Source organism: Triturus cristatus, chromosome 5_1 (genome assembly GCF_964204655.1).
Source record: "Triturus cristatus chromosome 5_1, aTriCri1.1, whole genome shotgun sequence".
Lineage (NCBI taxonomy): Eukaryota > Metazoa > Chordata > Amphibia > Caudata > Salamandridae > Triturus > Triturus cristatus.
Window position 1 is genome coordinate 127,023,909 of NC_140587.1, and position 23,943 is coordinate 127,047,851.

General features: G+C 41.9%; 1 protein-coding gene across 3 annotated transcripts in view; it reads right to left on the reverse strand.

Moving 5' to 3' along the window:
• The window catches only part of LOC146830366 (uncharacterized), a 138,765-nt gene that overhangs the window by 75,272 nt on the left and 39,550 nt on the right, over positions 1–23,943 (reverse strand). For all 3 annotated transcript variants that reach the window (XR_014961421.1, XM_085604555.1, XM_085604556.1), the window contains exons 7-11: positions 16,562–16,653; positions 15,659–15,789; positions 6,915–7,009; positions 5,893–5,970; positions 2,386–2,482 (exon numbers count right to left, since the gene is read on the reverse strand). Coding sequence is in view for 2 of the 3 variants with exons in the window: in XM_085604555.1 (XP_085460681.1) it covers positions 2,386–2,482; positions 5,893–5,970; positions 6,915–7,009; positions 15,659–15,789; positions 16,562–16,653 (493 nt within the window). In the remaining variant the exon portion in view is untranslated. The remainder of the gene's footprint in view (positions 1–2,385; positions 2,483–5,892; positions 5,971–6,914; positions 7,010–15,658; positions 15,790–16,561; positions 16,654–23,943) is intronic.

A 23,943-nucleotide genomic window follows, 5' to 3' on the forward strand; every position in this document is an offset into this window, starting at 1 on the left:
ATCGCCTGCTAGTAACTAGATCTATTAATCCATCCGCAGGGCTGCTGTGTGAAGAATGACTCCCCTACCTGTATGTGAGCTGTACTTCCATCTCGCTTGTGCAGCCCTCGACTGCAGCACAGTTAGGCTTGCGCTCGCTATGTTCACATGCATACACATATATCGCAATACTGTAAATCTGGCCCATGCTATGGCTGATCTACAATTGTGGATTTGTAAGAAGGTGAACTAAATTTATCAATCCAACAAGGTAATGTACATCCTAAGTTAGTAACACTAGATGAACTCAAAGAGAATACTATATAAATTAACCTAAATCGTAGTTATACTTTGGGCATTAGTAGCGGATTAAAAACTGTGTCGCGAGACTGGAGTGCTGAACACACACACTCAAGAATTGGTTGTGTAGGTCGGCAGTGATTGCACCCATGCATAAAAGTGCAAACTCACAGTGGGGGGCCATATAAGGGGTCATTATTAATCCCGTGCATGGGCTTGCATACTCAAAGAAGTGGTCTGTAGTAGGAATGTTGCCTGCACCCATGCGGGGAAGTGTATACTCAAAGAAGTGTTTTATAGAAGGGTTGATGACTGCACCCATGCCTGGGAGTGCAAACTCAAAGAAACGTTCTGTAGAAGGGATGATGACTGCACCCATGCATAGGAGTGCATGCTCAAAGATGTGTTCCATAGAAGGGATGATGACTGCACCCATGCATGGGCATGCATACACAGAAGTGTTCTGTTGTAGGATTGATGACTACACCCATGCATGGGAGTGCAAATTCAAAGAACTGTCCCGTAGAAGGGATGATGACTATACCCATGTATTAGGCCCAGATCTCTGAACTGGGGTGAATGTATGACATTGTTTTGCATTCTGTCCATCAATTGTTCTTTTTGCATTTGTCAGCCCGAGTGGGGCGAGTATGCCCAGATGTGTGTCCTGTGGTTTCCATGCCACTGGAGTCAAGTTATCCTGGCTGATGAGGGGTGAAACCCCGAAACTGGAACTAGGATGCTTGTTTCTAGTCCAGGGAGCACCTGGCCTGGCAGTTCGGGCTGGACTGTTCCCATGGGCCACAGGGTCAAGACTGATTTGCATATGGCTGGGTTCAAACTGGATTGGCATGGGGAGCAAAACACGATGGATTTAGGCCCAGATCTCTGTACTGGGGTGAATTTATGACATTGTTCTGCATTCTGTCCATCAATTGTTCTTTTTGCATTTGTCACCCCATGTGGGACGGGTACGCCTAGACGTGGTTCCTATGCGCAACATGCCACTGGAATCAAGCTATTCTGGCTGATGAGGGGTGAAACCCTGAAACCGGTCATAGAATGCTTGTTTCCAGTCCCGGGAGGACCTGACCTGGCAGTTCGGGCTGGACTGTTCCCATTGGGCGCAGGGTCGAGACTGATTTGCATATGGCTGGGTTCACACTGAAATGGCATGGGGAGCAAAAAAACGACAGCTTTAGGCTGAAATCTCTGTAGCGGGGTGAATGTATGACATTGTTCTGCATTCTGCCTGTCAACTGTTCTTTTTACGAGAAGTATTCTGTAGCAGGAATGATGACTGCACCAATGCGAAGAGTGTATTCTGTAGGAAGGGCTCTGTAGGAGAGATGATTGCTGCACCCATGCAGGGGACTGTGTACTCGAGGAAGGATGTGCAGGACGGATGATGCCTGCACCAATGCGTAGCAGTGTGCACTCAGAGAAGTGTAACTGACCCCTTCTAGAGTAGTGTGTACCCAAGGAGGAATGGTGCAAGAGTACTGGACACACGATAACAGCACCCATGCATGGGATCTCATACTCTGCAAGGGTCCTGTAGGAGGGTGAATGACCACATCCATGCATAGGAACACATAAGCCAGAAGGGTCCTGTAGGAGGATCAATGACTTATTCCATGCATGGGATCTAATACTCAAGAAGGGTCCTGTAGGAGGATCAATGACTTCTTCCATGCATGGGATCTCACACTCAAGAAGGGTCCTCTAGGAGGATCAATGACTTCTTCCATGGATGGATCTCGCACTCAAGAAGGGTCCTGTAGGAGGATCAATGACTTCTTCCATGCATGGGATCTCACACTCAAGAAGGGTCCTGTAGGAGGATCAATTAATTCTTCCATGCATGGGATCTCATACTCGAGAAGGGTCCTGTAGGAGGATCAATGACCACGTCTATGCATGGGATCTCATACTCAAGAAGGGTCTTGTAGGAGGATCAATGACTTTTTCCATGCATGGGATCTCATACTCAAGAAGGGTCTTGTAGGAGGATCAATGGCTTCTTCCATGCACGGGATCTCACACTCAAGAAGGGTCCTGTAGGAGGATCAATGACCACATCCATGCACTGGAGCGTGTACTGACCTGAACTGTCTGCCCAGGTTATGCCGTACTCTTCCATGTGCTCCTTCTGGGTGACTCCCAACCGCTCACACAGACATTGGGTGACATCGCCAACAGTCTACAGAGAGGGAAGCAGGAAAGAGAAGACTGAGGTAAGTACAAGTGTTCCTTGGCAGTAGTGTGACATATATTTACGGTTGTTACACAGTACATATTTAAAGCTGAATAAGATTTTGGCATCAGAATCTCTAGACCACCCATGTGAGTGTTCCTGCCGATGGATCACTTTGAGGCCATTCATGTTTGATTTCTCTCAAACTAATTAATTTTGAATGACTATTTTTTCATCATTTGGACAATAATCTTTGTCGTTTTGGTGAATGCTAGTATACCTGCACCCCCCAGTTGTATTTTTGTAGTCTTTCACTTATTTATATGTAGCTTTATATAGATCTACACTGTGAACAGTAACAGCAAAAACATGAGTGTATGTGTAATAGATATAGTGATCAAGGCGCATTGACACTGCACCAAAAAAGTGAACAAGTGCAACAGCATGCGCACACCATGGAAGAGGAGTAGTGTCAGCGAGTATAGGATATGTAGGTGGGTGGAAGAGGGTAGAGTAATGCTGACGTTGATAGGAAACTAAAGGTGTCAATAACGTTGAAGCAGAAGCCACCTTACCTGCATTTTAAACCCTTTATAGAGGGAGCCAGTTCTTATAGCTGGGGGGATGAGGCTCCATACCTTGGGTGCACTCCCGGAGAAGGATAGTTGGAGAGTTCCTTCATTCTTAAAAGTTGGAGGTTTGAGAAGGGGGCTGTTGGAACTGCTTGGGGAATGGAATCTTCCAGATATGGTGAGCTTGAGAGTCAGGTTTTGTGGTGTTCCAGAATGTTGTGTCTTGTGCACTATAGAGGCTAGCTTTAAAGTTCTCCTGGCTTCAATGTAGGGTCAACAAGAGTGTCCAGAGCCACTTTTACGTGTTCTCACCTGGACCTTGAGACTGACCTTGCTCCTGCATGGAGGGCAGGTTTTGGGGGTGCGCAGTTGAAGTTTGGGGATACCTGCCAACTGTGCATCGTGTTAATCGATTCTAGAAAGCCCTAGTGATTGAAGCACAGATTTAAAATCATCCTCAGTGTAATGTACAAGTGCCAGTGTCTTGGCGCAGTCAATGAGGGAGGGTTAATGATGGAGGGCTTTCAGCCGAGCATCGTGAGATTGTCAAACCAGGGGCATATTTGCACGGGCATTGTGCCACCGGAACATCACTTCTTACAACACTCCATTGGCGCAATGCCCTGTTCAATATTCATAAAGTGCCGCTTTATAAATATCGTCCTCTTTCACGCAGGTATCTGCATGAAAGGGTCGTTCCGCCATAACACCCATTGCTTTTTGATGCTGCCCCAGATTTACAAGGATGTGCCAAAAACGAACGTCACTGAATAGCAGGCGTTAGATGAGCGGAAATACTTTTATTTTGCCTTATTTTTGCTATTTCTGTGTGCAGCACACACAAGGAGCAAATCGCCTTTAAATATTGTTTATGTGCAGGAAGCTGTTCCTTCCTACAGATAAACAATCATTCCCTGCAGCACAGACACCTTTGCAAGGGTGTCTGTTTTTAGCACCAGCACAAGGGAAAACAGGGATGCACCCTATTCTTGTAAATATTGCGCATCCCTATGTTTTGGAAATGATGCAGCGCAGCGCTGCTAAATTGCTTGCAGCGCCGCGTCACTTCCTTGTAAATATCCCCCCAGGTTTGTACTGGAAGGGGCTATTGGCAGGGGTCGATTCAGAGGAATTCCGCTTGTGAGGGATTCTGTTTTTGATGTTGGGTTGCCATTAAGAACTGACTGTTAGTGAGAGTGTGGGCTTTGTAAGTGATATCTCTGGGGCAATACCTATCATATAGAGCTGCATGGTGTTGCCGTAAAGATGCCAGGAGATGTTAGAAATTCTCAAGAGTGCAGCTCATTATTATTTACAGGATGAGACCCCAGTACCCTCCCTTAAGCCCCCTCCCCTAACAGCGTAGTCTTTTTCATCTCATGTACACCCTTCCCCTCTACTATTCCTCAAATTAACCATCACCTTTACCTGGAAACCCTCACCAATTTTTCAAGATCAGTATTTTTGTTCTTCTAACTTAATTATTCGTAGATTTTCCTATCCCAATGGAATTAATATGAGAACAAAACATGTCAGTGGAAAGAACAAGATGGCTGCCCAATGACTGTATTCGGAGGACGAGTCTGAAAACCTCTGCGTGCTGTCATAGGTCATCTAGGGCTTAAATTTATGGAACAGACATTTGCCCCTCTCTGTTCAACCCACTGGGTCCAAGACTTTGGTTGTAACTGTGAAACTGAGGGCTACAATAGCAAGCAAGGGAACATGTACAAAGTACCAGTGGGTGGGTGCAACCTCATTGCACACATGACCAGTATTTGGTCCATCGACCGATGAGAAGGCACCGATCACGAGGAATGATCAGCAACCAGGACATTATTTCTGTAGGTTTGCCTGGTTGTGGACTGAATACTTAGTTTTGAGATGAGATGCTGATGCAGTCAGTGTGCCTAGACAGAGGGATGGACTTCCCTACATGACTGAGATGAGCAGTGCCTGGGTGGAGTCTGTTGTGGGTGGCATTATATGTGGGTGACTGATTTGTTGTGATCTTGCAAGGGAGTGGCTGAGGATGTTAGATGAAACAAAGTTCCGGCAAGATTGGGTGATTTAGATCTGTGAGAAGCTGAGTAGGGTAACCCTGTGGTGCTGGTCACCCAACTCTACTCTCAAAGGGTGGACCGGTGGAGGGATCCTCATTACCCCATGGTGGATGGAACATCCTTATGCTGTGTCGAGCCACGGAGAGCAATTTACCTGGTGCCTTGCTGTCTCTGAACCATATTTGCAACCCAGGACATGGCTAGAGATGGAAGGTGATTGTTATCCACCAGACTCCAGCAAGGCAGAGGATGGACGATGCATAATGGGCCACCATTACCAGGCCACTAACTATACTAGATGAGACTTGAGAGTAGGCATGACCCCCAAATTCAAGTTGGACCAATGTCTTTTACAGACCTCGAATATGGAAATCTTAAGTATGGCTGAAGAAATCTTGTGTTTGTGCCCCATTTTTCCTGTACCCCATCAAATTCTTTAGTTAAGATATTCTAGATTGTTTTAGGGCCTTCTGATCCTAGATTTTTAAGAGTGTGTTGAAATAATCAGACAGTGAGTTAATGTTTTATGAAAGCATGTGTTTGTTTCTTCATTCTTTCATGTCTAAGTCTCTCTCTTTGCTAGTGAAGCACAGAGGGTTTGAGAGTGGAGGGCCCAAACTCAGTATGTAATCAGCTCAGCAGCCCCATAACAATATTCTGCCATAATTCTTCCACCACCCCACCCACCCCAAACATCCCTTCAGTCCATGGCATTCTAATACAGGGTCTAAACTTTGGTGGTCAATGTGCCTCCAAGAATGTTATGAAGAGGATTTCTTACCGTCCCCATGTGGACTTTCAGGGACTGCCGCTGGGCTCCTGGTAGGTTCACGAAGATCCACCGCAAACCCTTTCCCACCTGCGGTTAGAAGAAAGGAATTACCACTGAGAAGACAACTGCTGCTGTGGGTGGCCCAGGCTGAAGAACCACCACTTGCAGTCCAGCTGCAACAATTGTGATTATCTTTCTCTCTAGTCTACCCAGCCACCGCGTGCATTGGTGAGTACAAACAGAGCAAGACTTCTGTGGTGTGATTATAAGTGTTGTGCAATGTAGGTCTTCTTTGACTACCAGTGGGAGGTACCAGGTCCAGGCACTAATGCCTCGTGCACGCACTCATAATCTAAATATCAACAGAAGAGCGATGGACATTTCTATCAGGTAGGCATGTGTTCTAGTGTTAGAATATTGTTATTGGAAGAAAAGCCTGATAGCTTGAAGGTTTACTTTACATACATTGGGCCAAATATGCTAATTATTCAAGCAATGGAGCGTATCATGTAGGGAGAGAGCAGAATGGCCCTAGAACAACTAAGATATGGTGTCATACCTCTTTTACCCTGCGATACAGCACTTTACGTGGCCTTGGGCCAAGCATACACCCTTGCACCATAAGATTCTTATTGAAGAGTACCCATTAGAATGTTTCCAAGTCTGTATGTGTGCTGTGCAGTATAGCATAAATGCAACTTTAGAAAAGATTGGAGAAAATTAAACTTCTCCAACATTGCACTTGCCGCAAAGAGGTGTACATTTTCGTCAAAAAGCCCCTGTCTACCCTTTTTTTTTTAGTAAATAAGGCTTTGCATCAAAATCCGTGGGAGGATACATGGGAACGCCCATGAACCACTCTGAGTGTGACCCTTGATAAAAAAGTAGTGCCTAACACTATTTTGTGTTAGTTTATTGCTATTTCTAGCACATAAGTTGTGCACTGGAAAACAAATCTAAATTCAACCCTTTTGTGCTGTGTCCTGGTGCAAAGTGTTAGTGAATCTTGGCCATTGTGTCTGACATCTTACCAGTAAAGCCTTGATCTCCATTGGTGAGGGATAATAGATGCGACCTCCGATGCTGGAGCTTCGTCTCAGCTGCTGGTAGCAGGCTCTTCCAAGCACTAGGTCAAAAGGAGAACTATTAGTATGTACTATTGGCTGCAGCAAACAGGAGAATCTATTTAGTGAGCTACCTTCGCCATCAATTATGCAGACAAAGATGACCCAAATAGATGAATCAACAACACCAAAACAAAAAATAACCTGGTGTTCTGAATCAGGAAAAGCTCTCACCCAGGCAAACGTCACCTGATCTGATGAACCAAGGACAGAACTGAACCAAGCAAGGATCACCAGCAATGATTGGCTTTGGACAGGCTGGCTGAAGATCAGCTGACCTGCACCAATAAATACCTTTTTTTCGCATGCGTTTACAACGTCTGCCATAACAACGCGGTCGTTACAACAACCACTTTATTTCGCATACCGTTAGAATGCAAGTCAGAACAACGACTTGCTGTGGGGGGCGCTGGATGTTGGAATAGTAGCTATATACACATATGCATGCCTCTGAGCCCATAAATCACAGTATTGCCTTAGCTTTCAGTCCTTTTTATTGACTGAAAGTATCAATATCATTTTTCTATTTTACACTTACTTTGAAAAGAGTAAACACTTCATCAATAGACTTTTTTCCTATCTCTTACATAAAACACACAAATATCTTGTACACTTATTTACACTTTTTGACATAAACATAAAACAAATGGTGTATCGATTGCGCAAATCAAATCTCCAACATGAAATGTATTTCCTATACAATACAGTACATAAATGTCCAACTGTTTACACCTTTGGGACCTTAACTTGGTTGGTCCTCAATTATCTCAGTCTTTTTTGGTCCTTAGCAGGGTCAGAAGCGATTTTTTTAGATATTTTTATGAGGGAACATTAGATTTATTATATTTCCTACTCAAGGGGAACATTAACCCTTTAGTGCTTTTCCCGATATGTTCTGAGTCTCTGCTTGTCTATTGCCGACGCGTTTCGACCTGTAATATGTGGACCTGCTACTTCGTGGTGAGGTCTTCTTCAGGGCTTATTATGTTTCTGAAAGGACATCTTTCGCCTGTATGGGTAACAATATGCCTAATTTTAGTGTACATTCTTTTAGATGCCTCTTAATAGTGAATCTAATATAATAAACTTACGTACCGTATTTTCTATTATTCGGGTTTTCCCAGACTGGCAGCTTCCTTTGTCCTATAAAAATATATATATATTTTTATTAGGATAGGATTGCCCCTATGGACATAGAACATATACACCCATTTTAGACTTGCTGAGTTCTTTAAACGTGTACCTACCCAGTCTTATTCGTAAAGAGATAACAAGCTTGTCCAATTTCGTAATAGCTTCAGCTCTGTACGTTCATGCAGTTGCTTGTTGCTGTAAGAATTTTAAGAACGTATTTTAGTGGTAACGCGGGGAACAAATGATTTCTACTCTGTTGTCATGCAAATAACTTGTGTCTAAATACCTCACCCCGCTGTGGAAAATGGAGGGTTGGCTGGTTATCGTTAATGCAGGTTGTGGGATGGGAGCGCTTGTTGAGGTTTTGTTCTTGTGCCCGTCAGTAAACCTTTGTGCCCCACCCGTTTGTGGTGTTAGTCGTCAAACTTGGTTCTGTTATCCTCTTTAGGACTTACTTTCTTAAAAAAGGGATCTCCGACTTTCCTTTCCTTTCCGCTCGTTCTCTCCGCGTCCTCGCCGTTTTGGAGCTTCTTACGTTTCTGTTGACGGCTGTTTTGATTTGTTTGTCATGTGCGTAGCGCGCCTACATTCCGCGTCATGCCAAGGCGATGTTTCGTTTAAGCCTTTTTCTATTTTTTGTTCCATGTCATGACATCGATGTTGCCATGGGGATGTTTTTGTTGTTTTTGTAAATAAAGTTTTGGTAGCGCTCTCTCATTTACGTCCAAGGTGTCCTTTTCCGTCTAGTTTTTTTTGGGGATGTTACTGTCCTTATGCTTTGAAGTTTTCTTAACTTCGTGGAAAGATGTTTCGTGTACATTGTTCAGGGAATGTAATAGTGTACCAACTGCTCGAGTGTGAGTTTTGGTACATTATTCAAACTTCTGGGGTTCACATTATTTTTCGACAGATTGATCTGTAGTTTCAGTAGTTCCGGGTGGTGGAATACAGAAGTACCCTTTCTTTATATGATATTTGAGAGTTCTGTCATCTCATTTAGTCCATTTTCGATTGTGCCCAAGAGCATTATGATTTTTGCTTCTGTCTTGGATAGAAGAGAGTCTATATTTTTTCCTTTTATATGTCATAATACTGTCCATTTTATTTCATTGGGTCCATGGTTTCTTTCAGTGCAATGTGCAACCATTGGTGCATTAGGCGTCTTGCATTTAATTCGTGACCTGTGCTGAGAAATCCTGTTTTTTATGGGTTGAGTCGTTTTTCCGATGTATGTTAGTGAGCAGGGGCAGACCACACAATATATGACATTATGGGTATTACAGTTCGTAAAGTTTTCATGATTGATGAACTTGGTGCCATATATACATTTTGTTCCTTCGAGTGTGATGTCGCACGAAGTACAATTCCCACATTTTCTGTGTCCTTTAATAGGTGGCAATGACCACATAGTCCTTAGTGTGGTTTCCGATTTTGTCATGGTTGTGTTTGCACGTACTAGTTTTTCTTTTATACTCTTGTTTTTTTTCAAAGCAAATATTGGCATTTGTTTGAATGGTGACAGGACCTTAACTGTATTCCAGTTTTTTCTGATAATTTTTTGTATTCCGTTTGTGCATCCTGAGAATGTTGTTACGCAGACAAGAGGCATGTCTTCCTTCTTGTTTTTTGGAGTAAGGAGAGACTCACGGGGAGTGTACCAGGCTCTTTTCATTGCTTTCTTCAAAAGCTTTTTTGGATAGTTTCGCATTTTCAATTTTTCCAGGAATTCTGTCGCGTTTTTGAGCAATTACGCCTTAGCCTGAGGAATTGGCTGAATGGTAAATTTTCTCGCAGATTGCGTTGGTGGAAGCTTGAAAAGTGTAGAATCGTGTTTCTGTCAGTTTTTTGTGTGAAAAGTGTGGTATATAGATGGCCATCTTCATGTTTCACCAGGATATCAAGGAAATTCATTTCTGTTTTGTTGGAGTTTACAGTAAATTGGATATTTTGATTTCTGTTGTTAAGCCAAGTCACAAATATTTCGAGTTGTTCTTTGTTGCCTCTCCAGAGCATAAACACATCGTCGATATATCGATGCCAGATTTTAATGTGTCCGTCATGGGGGTTGTTATTGTAAATCCACCTCTCTTCGAATAGAGCCATAAACATTATAGCCATTTCCGGAGCGAAGGGACAACCCATCGCTGTACCCATGATTTGTAGGAATTGTGTGTCATTGAATGTAAAAATGTTTTATTTTAAGCATATTTCTGCTAACTGTAGTATCGAGGAAGTTGGTACAATATGTGGTCTGGCTCGTTTGTCTAGAAAAACTTCTAGGGCTTCAAGACCAGCTTCTTGTGGAATGTTTGAGTACAGACTCACAATATCAAGGGTCACTAGTATTTCGTTATCTTCATCAAATGGTTGATTTTCCAGCATATTGATTTCTTGCATGGTGTCCTTTATGTAACTCGGGGTGTCCCATATAAGAGGTTTTAAGAAAGTATCCACATATTTTGCGGGTCGTTCTAGAATAGAATTGACCCCCGAAATTATCGGTCTTCCCGGTGGATTCCTCAGGTCCTTATGAATTTTGGGGAGGACGTACATGATTGGAGTCCTCGGATTCTCGTTGATAAGGAATTGTGACTCTTTTTTTGATAGCCAACCTTCTGCGGTTCCAGTTTCTACAATGGACATTAGTTTCACTTTTATTTTTTGATTCCAGTCTTCGTCAGTTCTCCGGCTAAGGCAATACTGTGATTTATGGGCTCAGAGGCATGCATATGTGTATATAGCTAAAATACTGATTCTAGCTTCTGTAGTCCTTACTGAATCAATCCCCAATTTTTTATACGGATGTTGGAATAGTATCATTTCCTATTCCAACTCCAGTCTGTGCGGACACTAGGGAAGGTGTTGGATTTTAAATCCAATACCTTCTTCCCCCTTAACGCAAGTCGTTTTTCCGACTTGCGTTGTAACGGTATGCAAAATAACAACGTGGTTGTTACAAAGCGGACGTTGTAACAACCGCGTTGATTTGGCATGCGTTGTTCCACTTGCGAACTAAACGCTGTTTACCGACCTGCACCCCCAATAGCGACACTCATCCATGAGAAGACCTTCTGAACTGAACAATCAAGGATAACGCTCAACCAGACAACCCGACTTAAAGTGGGCAGATAAGGAAAAAAACGAAATCCGGTAAATATCAGCCAGAATCATAGACTATAGATACAACTAAACTGACTAGAGATCAGCTGAACTGAGCAACCACAGAGAGCATTCACTTGGATAGCTGTGCTGCGAACTAAATAAAGAATAAGCAAATTCAGAGAGCTGTTTTCTGTACCAACAAACTAACTGGTTAAATCAACTAACCAGACTCAATAAGAAAGACATCAGCTGCACTGGTGCACCAAGACGCATGCAAACATCAGCTAAACTCAAATGACTCAATAAGGCAAAGACCTGTCAAACTGATTAACCAAATACAGCACTAAACTAGGAAACAATTTTTAATAAAACGGGCAATTAAGTAAAATACCCAAATAGCCATACTGATGAACCAGGGTCCAGATTCAAGTTTACAAAGAGCAAGTAAACTAGTAAACCAAGGACAGCACTCAACCAGGCAAAGGTCAAATCAAGCTTGTAAACTGGGTGAAGATCAGCTGAACCAAAGTGATCACTGGACTGGGCAAAGATCAGCCAAACCGACCGACCAAGGGCAGAACTCAACCAGACAAATGTCTGCCAAACCGATGAACCAAAGAGAATCCTGAACCATTCAAAGATCAGCCAAACTGAGCAGTTAAGCACAACACTCATGCAGGTAAAGATCAGCCAGACTGAGGAGTTAAACACAACACTCATGCAGGTAAAGATCAGCCAGACTGAGGATTTAAGCACAACACTCATGCAGGTAATGATCACACAGACTCAGGAGTTAAGCACAACACTCAAGCAGGTAAAGATCAACCAGACTGAGGAGTTAAGCACAACACTCAAGCAGGTAAAGATCAGTCAGACTGAGGATTTAAGCACAACACTCATGCAGGTAAAGATCAGCCAGACTGAGGATTTAAGCACAACACTCATGCAGGTAAAGATCAGCCAGACTGAGGATTTAGGCACAACAATCATGCAGGTACAGATCAGCCAGGCTGAGGATTTAAGCACAACACTTATGCAGGTAAAGATCAGCCAGACTGAGGAGTTAAGCACAACACTCATGCAGGTAAAGATCAGATAGACTGAGGGTTTAAGCACAACACTCATGCAGGTAAAGATCAGACAAACTGAGGAGTTAAGCACAACACTTATGCAGGTAAAGATCAGCCAGACTGAGGAGTTAAACACAACACTCATGCAGGTAAAGATCAGCCAGACTGAGGATTTAAGCACAACACTCATGCAGGTAATGATCACACAGACTCAGGAGTTAAGCACAACACTCAAGCAGGTAAAGATCAACCAGACTGAGGAGTTAAGCACAACACTCATGCAGGTAAAGATCAGCCAGACTGAGGATTTAAGCACAACACTCATGCAGGTACAGATCAGCCAGGCTGAGGATTTAAGCACAACACTTATGCAGGTAAAGATCAGCCAGACTGAGGAGTTAAACACAACACTCATGCAGGTAAAGATCAACCAGACTGAGGAGTTAAGCACAACACTCATGCAGGTAAAGATCAGCCAGACTGAGGATTTAAGCACAACACTCATGCAGGTAATGATCACACAGACTCAGGAGTTAAGCACAACACTCAAGCAGGTAAAGATCAACCAGACTGAGGAGTTAAGCACAACACTCATGCAGGTAAAGATCAGCCAGACTGAGGATTTAAGCACAACACTCATGCAGGTACAGATCAGCCAGGCTGAGGATTTAAGCACAACACTTATGTAGGTAAAGATCAGCCAGACTGAGGAGTTAAACACAACACTCATGCAGGTAAAGATCAACCAGACTGAGGAGTTAAGCACAACACTCATGCAGGTAAAGATCAGCCAGACTGAGGATTTAAGCACAACACTCATGCAGGTACAGATCAGCCAGGCTGAGGATTTAAGCACAACACTTATGCAGGTAAAGATCAGCCAGACTGAGGAGTTAAACACAACACTCATGCAGGTAAAGATCAGCCAGACTGAGGAGTTAAGCACAATACCCATGCAGGTAAAGATCAGCCAGACTGAGGAGTTAAACACAACACTCATGCAGGTAAAGATCAGCCAGACTGAGGAGTTCAGCACAACACTCATGCAGGTAAAGATCATCCAGACTGAGGAGTTAAACACAACACTCATGCAAGTAAAGATCAGCCAGACCGAGGATTTAAGCACAACACTCATGCAGGTAAAGATCAGCCAGACTGAGGATTTAAGCACAACACTCATGCAGGTAAAGATCAGCCAGACTGAGGATTTAGGCACAACACTCATGCAGGTACAGATCAGCCAGGCTGAGGATTTAAGCACAACACTTATGCAGGTAAAGATCAGCCAGACTGAGGAGTTAAACAAAACACTCATGCAGGTAAAGATCAGCCAGACTGAGGAGTTAAGCACAACACTCATGCAGGTAAAGATCAGATAGACTGAGGGTTTAAGCACAACACTCATGCAGGTAAAGATCAGACAAACTGAGGAGTTAAGCACAACACTTATGCAGGTAAAGATCAGCCAGACTGAGGAGTTAAACACAACACTCATGCAGGTAAAGATCAGCCAGACTGAGGAGTTAAGCACAATACCCATGCAGGTAAAGATCAGCCAGACTGAGGAGTTAAACACAACACTCATGCAGGTAAAGATCAGCCAGACTGAGGAGTTAAGCACAACACTCATGCAGGTAAAGATCATCCAGACTGAGGATTTAGGCACAACACTCATGCAGGTAAAGATCAGCCAGGCTGAGGATTTAAGCACAACACTTATGCAGGTAAAGATCAGCCAGACTGAGGAGTTAAACAAAACACTCATGCAGGTAAAGATCAGCCAGACTGAGGAGTTAAGCACAACACTCATGCAGGTAAAGATCAGATAGACTGAGGGTTTAAGCACAACACTCATGCAGGTAAAGATCAGACAAACTGAGGAGTTAAGCACAACACTTATGCAGGTAAAGATCAGCCAGACTGAGGAGTTAAACACAACACTCATGCAGGTAAAGATCAGCCAGACTGAGGATTTAAGCACAACACTCATGCAGGTAATGATCACACAGACTCAGGAGTTAAGCACAACACTCAAGCAGGTAAAGATCAACCAGACTGAGGAGTTAAGCACAACACTCATGCAGGTAAAGATCAGCCAGACTGAGGATTTAAGCACAACACTCATGCAGGTACAGATCAGCCAGGCTGAGGATTTAAGCACAACACTTATGCAGGTAAAGATCAGCCAGACTGAGGAGTTAAACACAACACTCATGCAGGTAAAGATCAACCAGACTGAGGAGTTAAGCACAACACTCATGCAGGTAAAGATCAGCCAGACTGAGGATTTAAGCACAACACTCATGCAGGTACAGATCAGCCAGACTGAGGAGTTAAACACAACACTCATGCAGGTAAAGATCAGCCAGACTGAGGAGTTAAGCACAACACTCATGCAGGTAAAGATCATCCAGACTGAGGAGTTAAACACAACACTCATGCAAGTAAAGATCAGCCAGACTGAGGATTTAAGCACAACACTCATGCAGGTACAGATCAGCCAGGCTGAGGATTTAAGCACAACACTTATGCAGGTAAAGATCAGCCAGACTGAGGAGTTAAACAAAACACTCATGCAGGTAAAGATCAGCCAGACTGAGGAGTTAAGCACAGCACTCATGCAGGTAAAGATCAGATAGACTGAGGGTTTAAGCACAACACTCATGCAGGTAAAGATCAGACAAACTGAGGAGTTAAGCACAACACTTATGCAGGTAAAGATCAGCCAGACTGAGGAGTTAAACACAACACTCATGCAGGTAAAGATCAGCCAGACTGAGGAGTTCAACACAACACTCACGCAGGTAAAGATCAGCCAGACTGAGGAGTTAAACACAACACTCATGCAAGTAAAGATCAGCCAGACTGCGGAGTTAAACACAACACTCATGCAGGTAAAGATCAGCCAGACTGAGGAGTGAAGCACAACACTCATGCAGGTAAAGATCAGCCAGACCGAGGAGTTAAACACAACACTCATGCAGGTAAAGATCAGCCAGACCGAGGATTTAAGCACAACACTCATGCAGGTAAAGATCAGCCAGACTGAGGAGTTAAGCACAACACTCATGCAGGTAAAGATCAGACAAACTGATGAGCGAAGGAGAGCACTTTGTTATTCTAACTTCTACACTAAATTAAAAAATGTGATGTGACACTGTTGATGCATTTGTTGTATCTTGTTGTTCCTGGCTGTACCCTTGGTGTCCCTCTGTTCTTTGGTTTCCAGTCACTACTTTAAAAAGTGTAGAAGAGTTGTGCCTCCTATAGGAAAGCTTGCGTGTGTGGTGCCTTAGTCCAGCGAGACCGCTGCTTTGTCTTGGTAGTCCCCGGTGTATTTCTTACCAACTAAGGTGTTGCTGCCACATCTAACCACGGTTTTCAGATACTGTTGCACTGTGGTGAGAAGAGGTTCGAAGCAAGGGCAGTAGGCCGCCATGATGTAGAGCAGCTGCCAGCACCGGAAGGAGCTGTCCCTGCGAAAGAAGGAGGAAGAAGCTGGAATGAGATATGATCCTTTCCAAGGACAGCGTATCAAGCACATAACTAACTACTCTATTCAGAGAACAAGGGTGGGAATTAAACTATGTAACCTCCATGTCCTGTTCATCTCCTCTAGCGCTCGCTGGCTGCCTGTAGTTGTTCCTCAGGTAAAAGGCCATTTTGGTTCTCCTCTTCTTCTTTGTAACAATATAATATTTAAGACCTGTGTTTGCAATCTGGGATCCCTTGTGAGATGCCCTAAGGTGTCCAACAAGTATCACCTTAACCTCGCAGTTTTCAAATGTATAGTACAACCTCTGCGGGATGGAGCTCTTACTAGGACAATGAGCTTGAGTGGATAGTCTGAGTTTCATATTAACAGATTTTAAGGTTCTGATGCTATCTAATTACGTACTCGTGCGCTTTACAGAGTAGAGTATACTCAACATTTCCAACTCCCAGCTCTTCCATAAGTTACGGTAAGGCGGTAGCCTTAGGGCGCCACCCAGGGGGAGCCAAAGTGCTGACACTAGTTTCTGGCATCTGCTGTGACTGACAGATCATGAAGGCCAACTCAGCCTCACATCCTTCGAGGTCAATACATTTAGGACCATTAAACTGGGTAGCAGTAAAACGTGTTATTTACAGCGCTTAGAAGTGGCAGCAGAGTGGCATGAAGCCTATTTTATAGAAACGTCAGAAAGGCGTCTCTAGCGGCTATACACAATGAGGAGGTTTTGTTTTCATCTGTTCTTTTCTCACTACCTATTCGAGCTTCTGTTGTAAGTCATTTGCTTCAGTATTTGGCAGTACACCTCCTGCTGTAGTTCTTGCTGTTTCCGGCTTTCTCTGCACATCTGTATGAAAAATACAAATAGAATCAATTAAGAATCTTCATACTTTCCCTGGGTTATTTCACCTTCACCTTTAAACATTTTACCTAATTCTAAGGCAAGAATTGTAGACAATCTTCTTTCGGGTATGACATTGGTTTAAAAACACTTTCAATTAAAATATTATTCATGCTGTACATTAGGAAATATAGAAATCTATTATTTATTCTTGTAATCACTATCAGGCCTAACATGCAATTTGCACTGTAATGTGGATGCAACAGACAGTTTTCAATCAATTGCTAGTTGTGTGAAAATCATCCCATCAATGAAAATGGAATAAGAGGTGGAAGATCTGTTTTGGCAAACCCACCACATTTCAGTTTTTATTTTAATCTGTGTCACAACATGTTACAGATGTACTCAGGGAGTCAGAACAATGATCCATCTTTTGGGATTTTGTACTAGAATTTCGGAATCAAACTCATAAAATAAGAAAAACAGACAATTCCCACAATACAGATTCTACTATGTCTTAAAGTAGGAGACGTCATTGCTTATACATTTTGCCATTTCTCTCTTCATTGTTTCCAGTTGCTAATAGACAAACTTGTTTCACAACACTCAACAAATTTGACAACCTTTAAGAACACCTTGGAGTCCTGTTGGCCTAGTGGATAAATGATCATCATTTTGGCATCATTGAAGCTGGACTGCCTTGTTATCGTCTTATGTACCTTCATCAAGATTGCCCATCATTAGTACAAATTAAGATTCAGTGCTTTACTGATTTGTCCAAAATTGGATTCTCTGCCTAGCTAATTTGTTCTTCCTATTTTTGATTTTTAGAATACTAACTCACGGGGCGTGGCTTGGACGCCGCGGAAAATGGCCGCTGCTTGTCGGGGGGCGTGGCTTGGACGCCGCGGAAAATGGCCGCTGCTTGTCGGAGCTCCGTGAGGGAGTAGCGCGTTGGGATTTCCCCAGGGCATCATTTCCTCATTTCGGGACTTTTTGACAGCAACATCATGTTTGGGACACTCGCCTGCTTCGCCTGGGGCATTGCCGACTTCTGGTGCTGACGGACTAGGCAGGTTTTTGCTTTCTGCCTCCTCTCGCGGCTCTCTGAATGCCGCGGCCGCCATTTTGAATGCTCCGGTTTCCCGCGATGGAGTTTTTCCTCATACTCGGCTCCTCATGTGACCAGCGGTGAGCTGTTTTGGCCTCAATTCCTTCTAGTTCTTTGTTTCCTGCCTCCTCTTGATGCCGTTATATATCTTCTCGCTCACAATTTTATTTTGAGGCATTAATTGTTTTAATTACACCGTTTTAGTATCATTGGACTATTTTGCCTGCTCAATTCAGTTTAATTTATTTATTTTTGTGGCTTTTTGTATTTCTTGGACTATATGGCAATGCCTCGCACTAACCGTGGTAGCGCCCAGCAGGTTAAAAATGCGTCAATGGCAGATTCTAATCCTTTCAGTGTGCTACAAGATACTATGGAGGACCCTAATTCTGACTCTGTAAGTTCAAAGCTTTTGTCTTCTGCTCCTTCTTGCACCAGTGCTAAAGCAGTCTCGAAAATTCCTTCTGCCTCGCCTTCAACATCTGGTAAGAGAACAAAGGTAACTCCTCCTTCTCCTCCTACTACTTCACCTACAATCTCAATGGAACTTTTGTTGGAAGAGATACGCTCTCTTAAACCTTATATGACAGAGACTAATGTTCGTCTCCAACATCTTGAAGATAACTGGTCAAACACGGAGAAGAGGGTGGATGATCTTGAGATTCATGTCGGATCTATTCAAGCTATCACAGATCATATTCCTGATATGCGAAGGGAAATCTCGCATCTAACGCAACAGGTGGAGAATTTGGAGAACCGAAATAGGCGTAATAACCTACGCATTTATGGCCTTTTGGAGGGCCTTGAGAATCCTGACCCCTTGCTATTTTTTCGCTCTTTCCTACCAAAGCTTCTCGGTTTTCCTGAGTCACCCCCTCTCAACATCCAGCAAGCTCACGGCCTGGGTCATAGTCCAGGTCCTTCTACTGCTTCCTCTCATGTGAAGCCTAGGGGTGTCATTTTATATTTTTTGGAATATACCGACTTGCTCAAGGTCCTTCAGGCTGCCAAACAGAAAGGAAAGATTCTTTGGAATGGCTCTACTTTGTTTTTTGCTCAAGACTACTCCAAAGCCACAGCGGATCGCCGGAAGAAATTTTTGGATATGAGGCCTGCACTTCGTGCGTTAAATGCTCGTTATGGTTTATTTCATCCGTGCCTGTTCAAGGTGACCTATCAAAACAAAACTACTAACTATGACGATCCTGCACTTCTCCAACATTTTTTGAATACTTGTAGAGATGAATCCATGGACATGTCCAGATCGTGATTTTTCTATTTGTATTAGCATTGATGTGATTTTTTGCCTCAAGTCCACCTTTTTTGCATTTCCTCTTTGTTTAGTCTGTGACTTTGTTGGTTAACATGTTTTCTTTTCCATTTTCTTGTAGATGCATTATTCAATCCCTTCCTCCTTCCTCCTTCGTTCTCCCTGGAGGTCGTTATCCCTCGTGCTCTCGTCAGTCCTGGAGTTGTCCGTCTTGGTATGCTGCCTTTTCCTATGTGGCTTCACCCCCCCCATCCTCAATGTTTATTTGTGGTATGTCTTTATGACTTATTATATTGGTTTTTATTATCCTGTCTTTTTATTCTTTGGTTTTCCCCTCAAATATTAGCGTTCTTTTGTACTGTTTCTCCTCCTACTCACTCATTCTCATTCTTTTCTATTTCTCTTTCTTTTTTCTTCTTTTCTTACTGTTTTATTACACATACTGCTGCAGTTGTTTTTCTGTTTTCTGTTCTAAGCCTCTCTGTTACTTCTTTTTCTCCTCCTATGTTGCTAGTTCTCTTCTCTTTTCACTTTCAGGTTTGTCTCTGGTATTTTTTTTCTTCTCTTATTTTTAACTCTAGCATTTTTCACTTTATTTCTTCCTGCTTACAATCTCTCTTTTTCCATTTTACTCTCCTATTTTCATACTTCTTTGCCATAACTTATCAATGCTCCTCCTGTGATAATGTTGTTATTTTTCTTCAATTTTTCTATGATGATCTTTTGGATATCCATCTATTTAATTGTCTCTTGCATAAAGTTTTTTGTTATGAGTTATATTTTTAGATGTCGCTAAATATACTTACTTGGAATGTTAGAGGTTTGGGTTCTCCCATTAAGCGGCAACGAGTTTTGTCTCATTTAGCAGGCTTGAAGGGAGATATTGTGTTATTACAAGAAATTCATATAAAAGAAGTTGAAACTACCAAATTACGCCGTAATTGGGTAGGTCATGTATTTGCATCTCCTGGTTCGGGGAAACGTAATGGTGTTGCAATTCTCTGTCATAAGCGGTTAAATATCAAAGTTATAAATCAAGCCACTGATTCTGAGGGTAGGTGGGTCATGGTATCTTTATTGATTGATAAAATCCCTTTAACTGTTTTTAATTTGTATGCTCCTTCTACACAAGATAAATTATTTTGGCCCCAGATATTAGCCTTGTTGAAGCAACCCTCTGATGACTATCTCATTCTAGGAGGAGATTGCAATATGGTTCTGGACCCTCTTTTAGATCGACGGTCCCATTCATGTTTCTCTCCCTCTTCCATGCACACTCAATTCACTTCTACCATATCTCAACGCTCTCTTGTTGATTCTTGGAGACTCTGCCACCCTACACTTCGAGAATACACATATTACTCACCAGCTCATTCTTCACAGTCCCGGATTGACTACATTTTTGTTTCTAAACCCCTGGTCCAACACATTACCCATTCTGACATAGGCTCTATTTTAATTTCTGATCATGCTCCAGTTTCCTTGCGCCTCACCTTACTCCCCCCGTAAAAGGTACTAGGAGATGGAGGTTTAATAATTCTCTCCTATTAGATCCCAAATTTACCCCAGCCTTCCTTGAATTCTCATCCCTATTTTTTACTGAAAATGAGTCTCCTCTGATATCCCCTCAGGTATTATGGGACACTTTTAAAGCTGCTTCTAGTGATTTCATTATTTCATTTGTTTCCCATAAAAGGCGTATTGCATCCCACTCCTCACAATTAATTAATACGCAAATTAAGCAATTGGAACATTGTTATTATTTAACTAAATCTCAGTCTATTTTAGATAAACTTCTCATGGCCAAACTCTCTTTTAATAAGCTCTCCACGGAATCTGCAAATCTAATCCTACTTAAATCTAGTGCCAAATATTATAGTACGCAAAATAAGGCAGGCAATCTTCTTGCTAAGTATCTTAAAGTTAAGAAAGAACGCACAAAAATTGACTCTATTGTCTCCTCATCTAATCTCACTCTTCATAAGGATGAGGATATTCTGGCAGAGTTCTCTAACTTTTATCAAACTCTCTATACTCCGGAGTCTCCTCCTTTGTTAACGGATATTGATCATTATTTATCCTCCATTCCTTCTCCTTCCTTTCCAGACGTTGATTTCACGTCATTAGAAGCAGATATAGACCCTAAGGATATCCTAGAGTCCATTCGGATACTTAAGAAAGGCAAGGCTCCTGGGCCAGATGGCTTTACGATAGAATTCTATTTACATTTTGCTAATTTGCTTGTTCCCAAACTCCATCACCTATTTTTATTTTTTATATCATCCAAAAAATCTGAAGGGTCCTTTCAAGAGGCCTTAATTTGCCTCCTCCCTAAGGATAATAATGATCATACTTTCTGTAAAAATTATAGGCCCATCTCTCTAATCAATCTGGATTATAAGATTTTTGTAAAAATTCTTGCGCTTCGTCTTGACAAAATTTTACCTACCATAATTGGTAAAGAACAATGTGGTTTCATTAAAGGTCGTCATCTTTCTGACAACACCCGTCTCTTTTTTAATGTACTGAGTAAGTCCCATTCCTATCAACATTCTTTAGCTGCTGTTGCGTTAGATGCTGAAAAAGCATTTGATAGGGTTAATTGGCAATTTATGTTCGCAGTCCTTGTTTGGTTTGGTTTTGGCCAGAAATTTCTTGCTTACATTTCTTTACTGTATTCCTTTCCTAGATCTTTTATTTTAGCTAATGGTCTTGTTTCCTCTTCATTTCCTCTCTTCAGAGGTGTTCGACAAGGATGTCCTCTCTCTCCTCTTCTTTTTATTTTGGCTTTAGAGTCTTTCTTGATAAAAATTCGAATGAATAAGAATATCACTGGTTTTCCGTATGGGGACAAGTACCTGAAACTTTCTGCCTATGCAGACGATATCCTTTTATTCATTTCTAATCCACAATCCTCTATTCCTTCCTTTTTATCGGAAGTATCTGATTTTGCGAAAGTCTCAGGTTACAAACTTAACGTTGATAAATGTGAAATTCTCCCTCTGAATAAATTTTGTTTTCACGCGGACTTTTTGGCCTCTTCTTTTCATTGGAGTCCGGTCAAGATTAAATACTTGGGTTTGTGGTTCACTGCCTCTATTAAAGATACTGTAACACTTAATATTAAAAATCTACAAACAACGATCCAAGATTCTACAACTCGTTGGCATCCCTTGTTTTTATCCTGGTGGGGTAGGCTGGATGCTATTAAAATGATGTTGGTTCCCATTATTTTGTTTTATCTTTCTAATCTCCCAGTTAATATCCCTAAATCTTGTTATAAGAATATATACTCTACGTTGTCTAAATTCTTATGGCAACATAAGAAGGCTAGGATGTATTTTGCAAAACTTAAATGTCCTAAGCAGTTGGGTGGAGTTAATTTTCCGGACTTTGCTTCTTATCATTCCTCTTTTTTCCTTAAACATTCTGTTCCCTTGCTATCTGAACAGATATCTGATACCATCTCAAAACCTTTGTGGGTTGAGATTGAATCATCTTATTTTCACCCTTTCACTTTTGAAGAATTTGTGTCATTGTCCCATATTCCTAATACATTTTCTCTCCCTATTCTTAAAAATTCTCGGAAAACTTTTTCTCCTTTTTTCCTGGGAGGTTTAGATGACCGCTCGCGTTTCTTACAATCCCCCTTGTGGTATAACCCTCTTATTAAACTTCGTAATAGGATGCTTTTTTGGAAGGATTGGAATACCCTTGGTATTAATTGGACACATCAATTGTTTGATGAAGGCACTTGTATTTCTTTTTCTACCCTTCAATCTCGCTTTTCTTTGCATATGTCATTTGAATCCCAATATAATTTATTGAGCGCAGTTTTACAAAACAGTTATGATGCTCTTTCTGTTTCAATCACTCGCACCAACTCTTCTCCTCTTTCTCTTCCTTGTTTACTTGCTTCTTCCTCCGCATCTCAGATATATACAAAATTAAGAGATACCTCTAGTACTCGAGATAAATCTAAAACAGAAACAGATTGGGAGTCAAATGTAGAAGACACATTTTCTGTCTTATTGTGGCAGAAAATCTGGACCAAGATAAGGAAATCCTCTAGAGCAGCAAATACAACTCAAACGTTATTCTTTATATATAATAGACTTTTGATTACTCCTGCCAAATTGCATACAATTGACCCTTCCATTCCCTCTTCTTGCTGGTCTTGTTCAGCATCACGGGCAGATCTTAAGCATATGCTATTTACTTGTCCAAGGATTAATACATTTTGGACCGATGTGTGGACTCAGATCAATAAGATTTTTTCCACTTCTTTCCCTCTTACATTTTCACATATCTTCTTAGGTAGTCTCTCAGACATATGGTCCTCTTCCTCCACTAATACGTATATTATTGATTTACTTATTGCTGTAGCGTTTCAGCAAATCACTAAATCTTGGAAGGATACCTCAAATGTTTCCTTTCAGGCTTGGTGGTATGGAGTTTGTTATCACCACAGACTAGACAGAGCCTATGTTTATCCCATTACACTTGCCATTAAGCGTGATTTATTATGGCTTCCCGTTACAGATTTCTTAAACACATCTGCTAGATCCTTACCATTACATACTCCGTGTACAGAAGAAGTTCCCAAACCTCCCTGACAGCATTCCTGATGGTTCCATGTACATATTTTTATTGCTTGTCTTATGGCTATTTTGTATACTCTTTTTATTAGAGGAGTTTTTGTACTTTTAATCCAATTTCTTTGCTTCATTTTATATGCTTTTCTATGACAATGATTGCATTTTTTTATTACAACTGTTTTTGCTTTATTTAATGATGTTTTCTTCCCCTCTCCCTTCTACCTCTTTCCCCTATCCTTTCTTTCTCTCTCTTAGTTATGAAGTCTTATTTTCTATTTGAAATTAGTTCAACGCTATGCTCTATTGTTACTATGTTG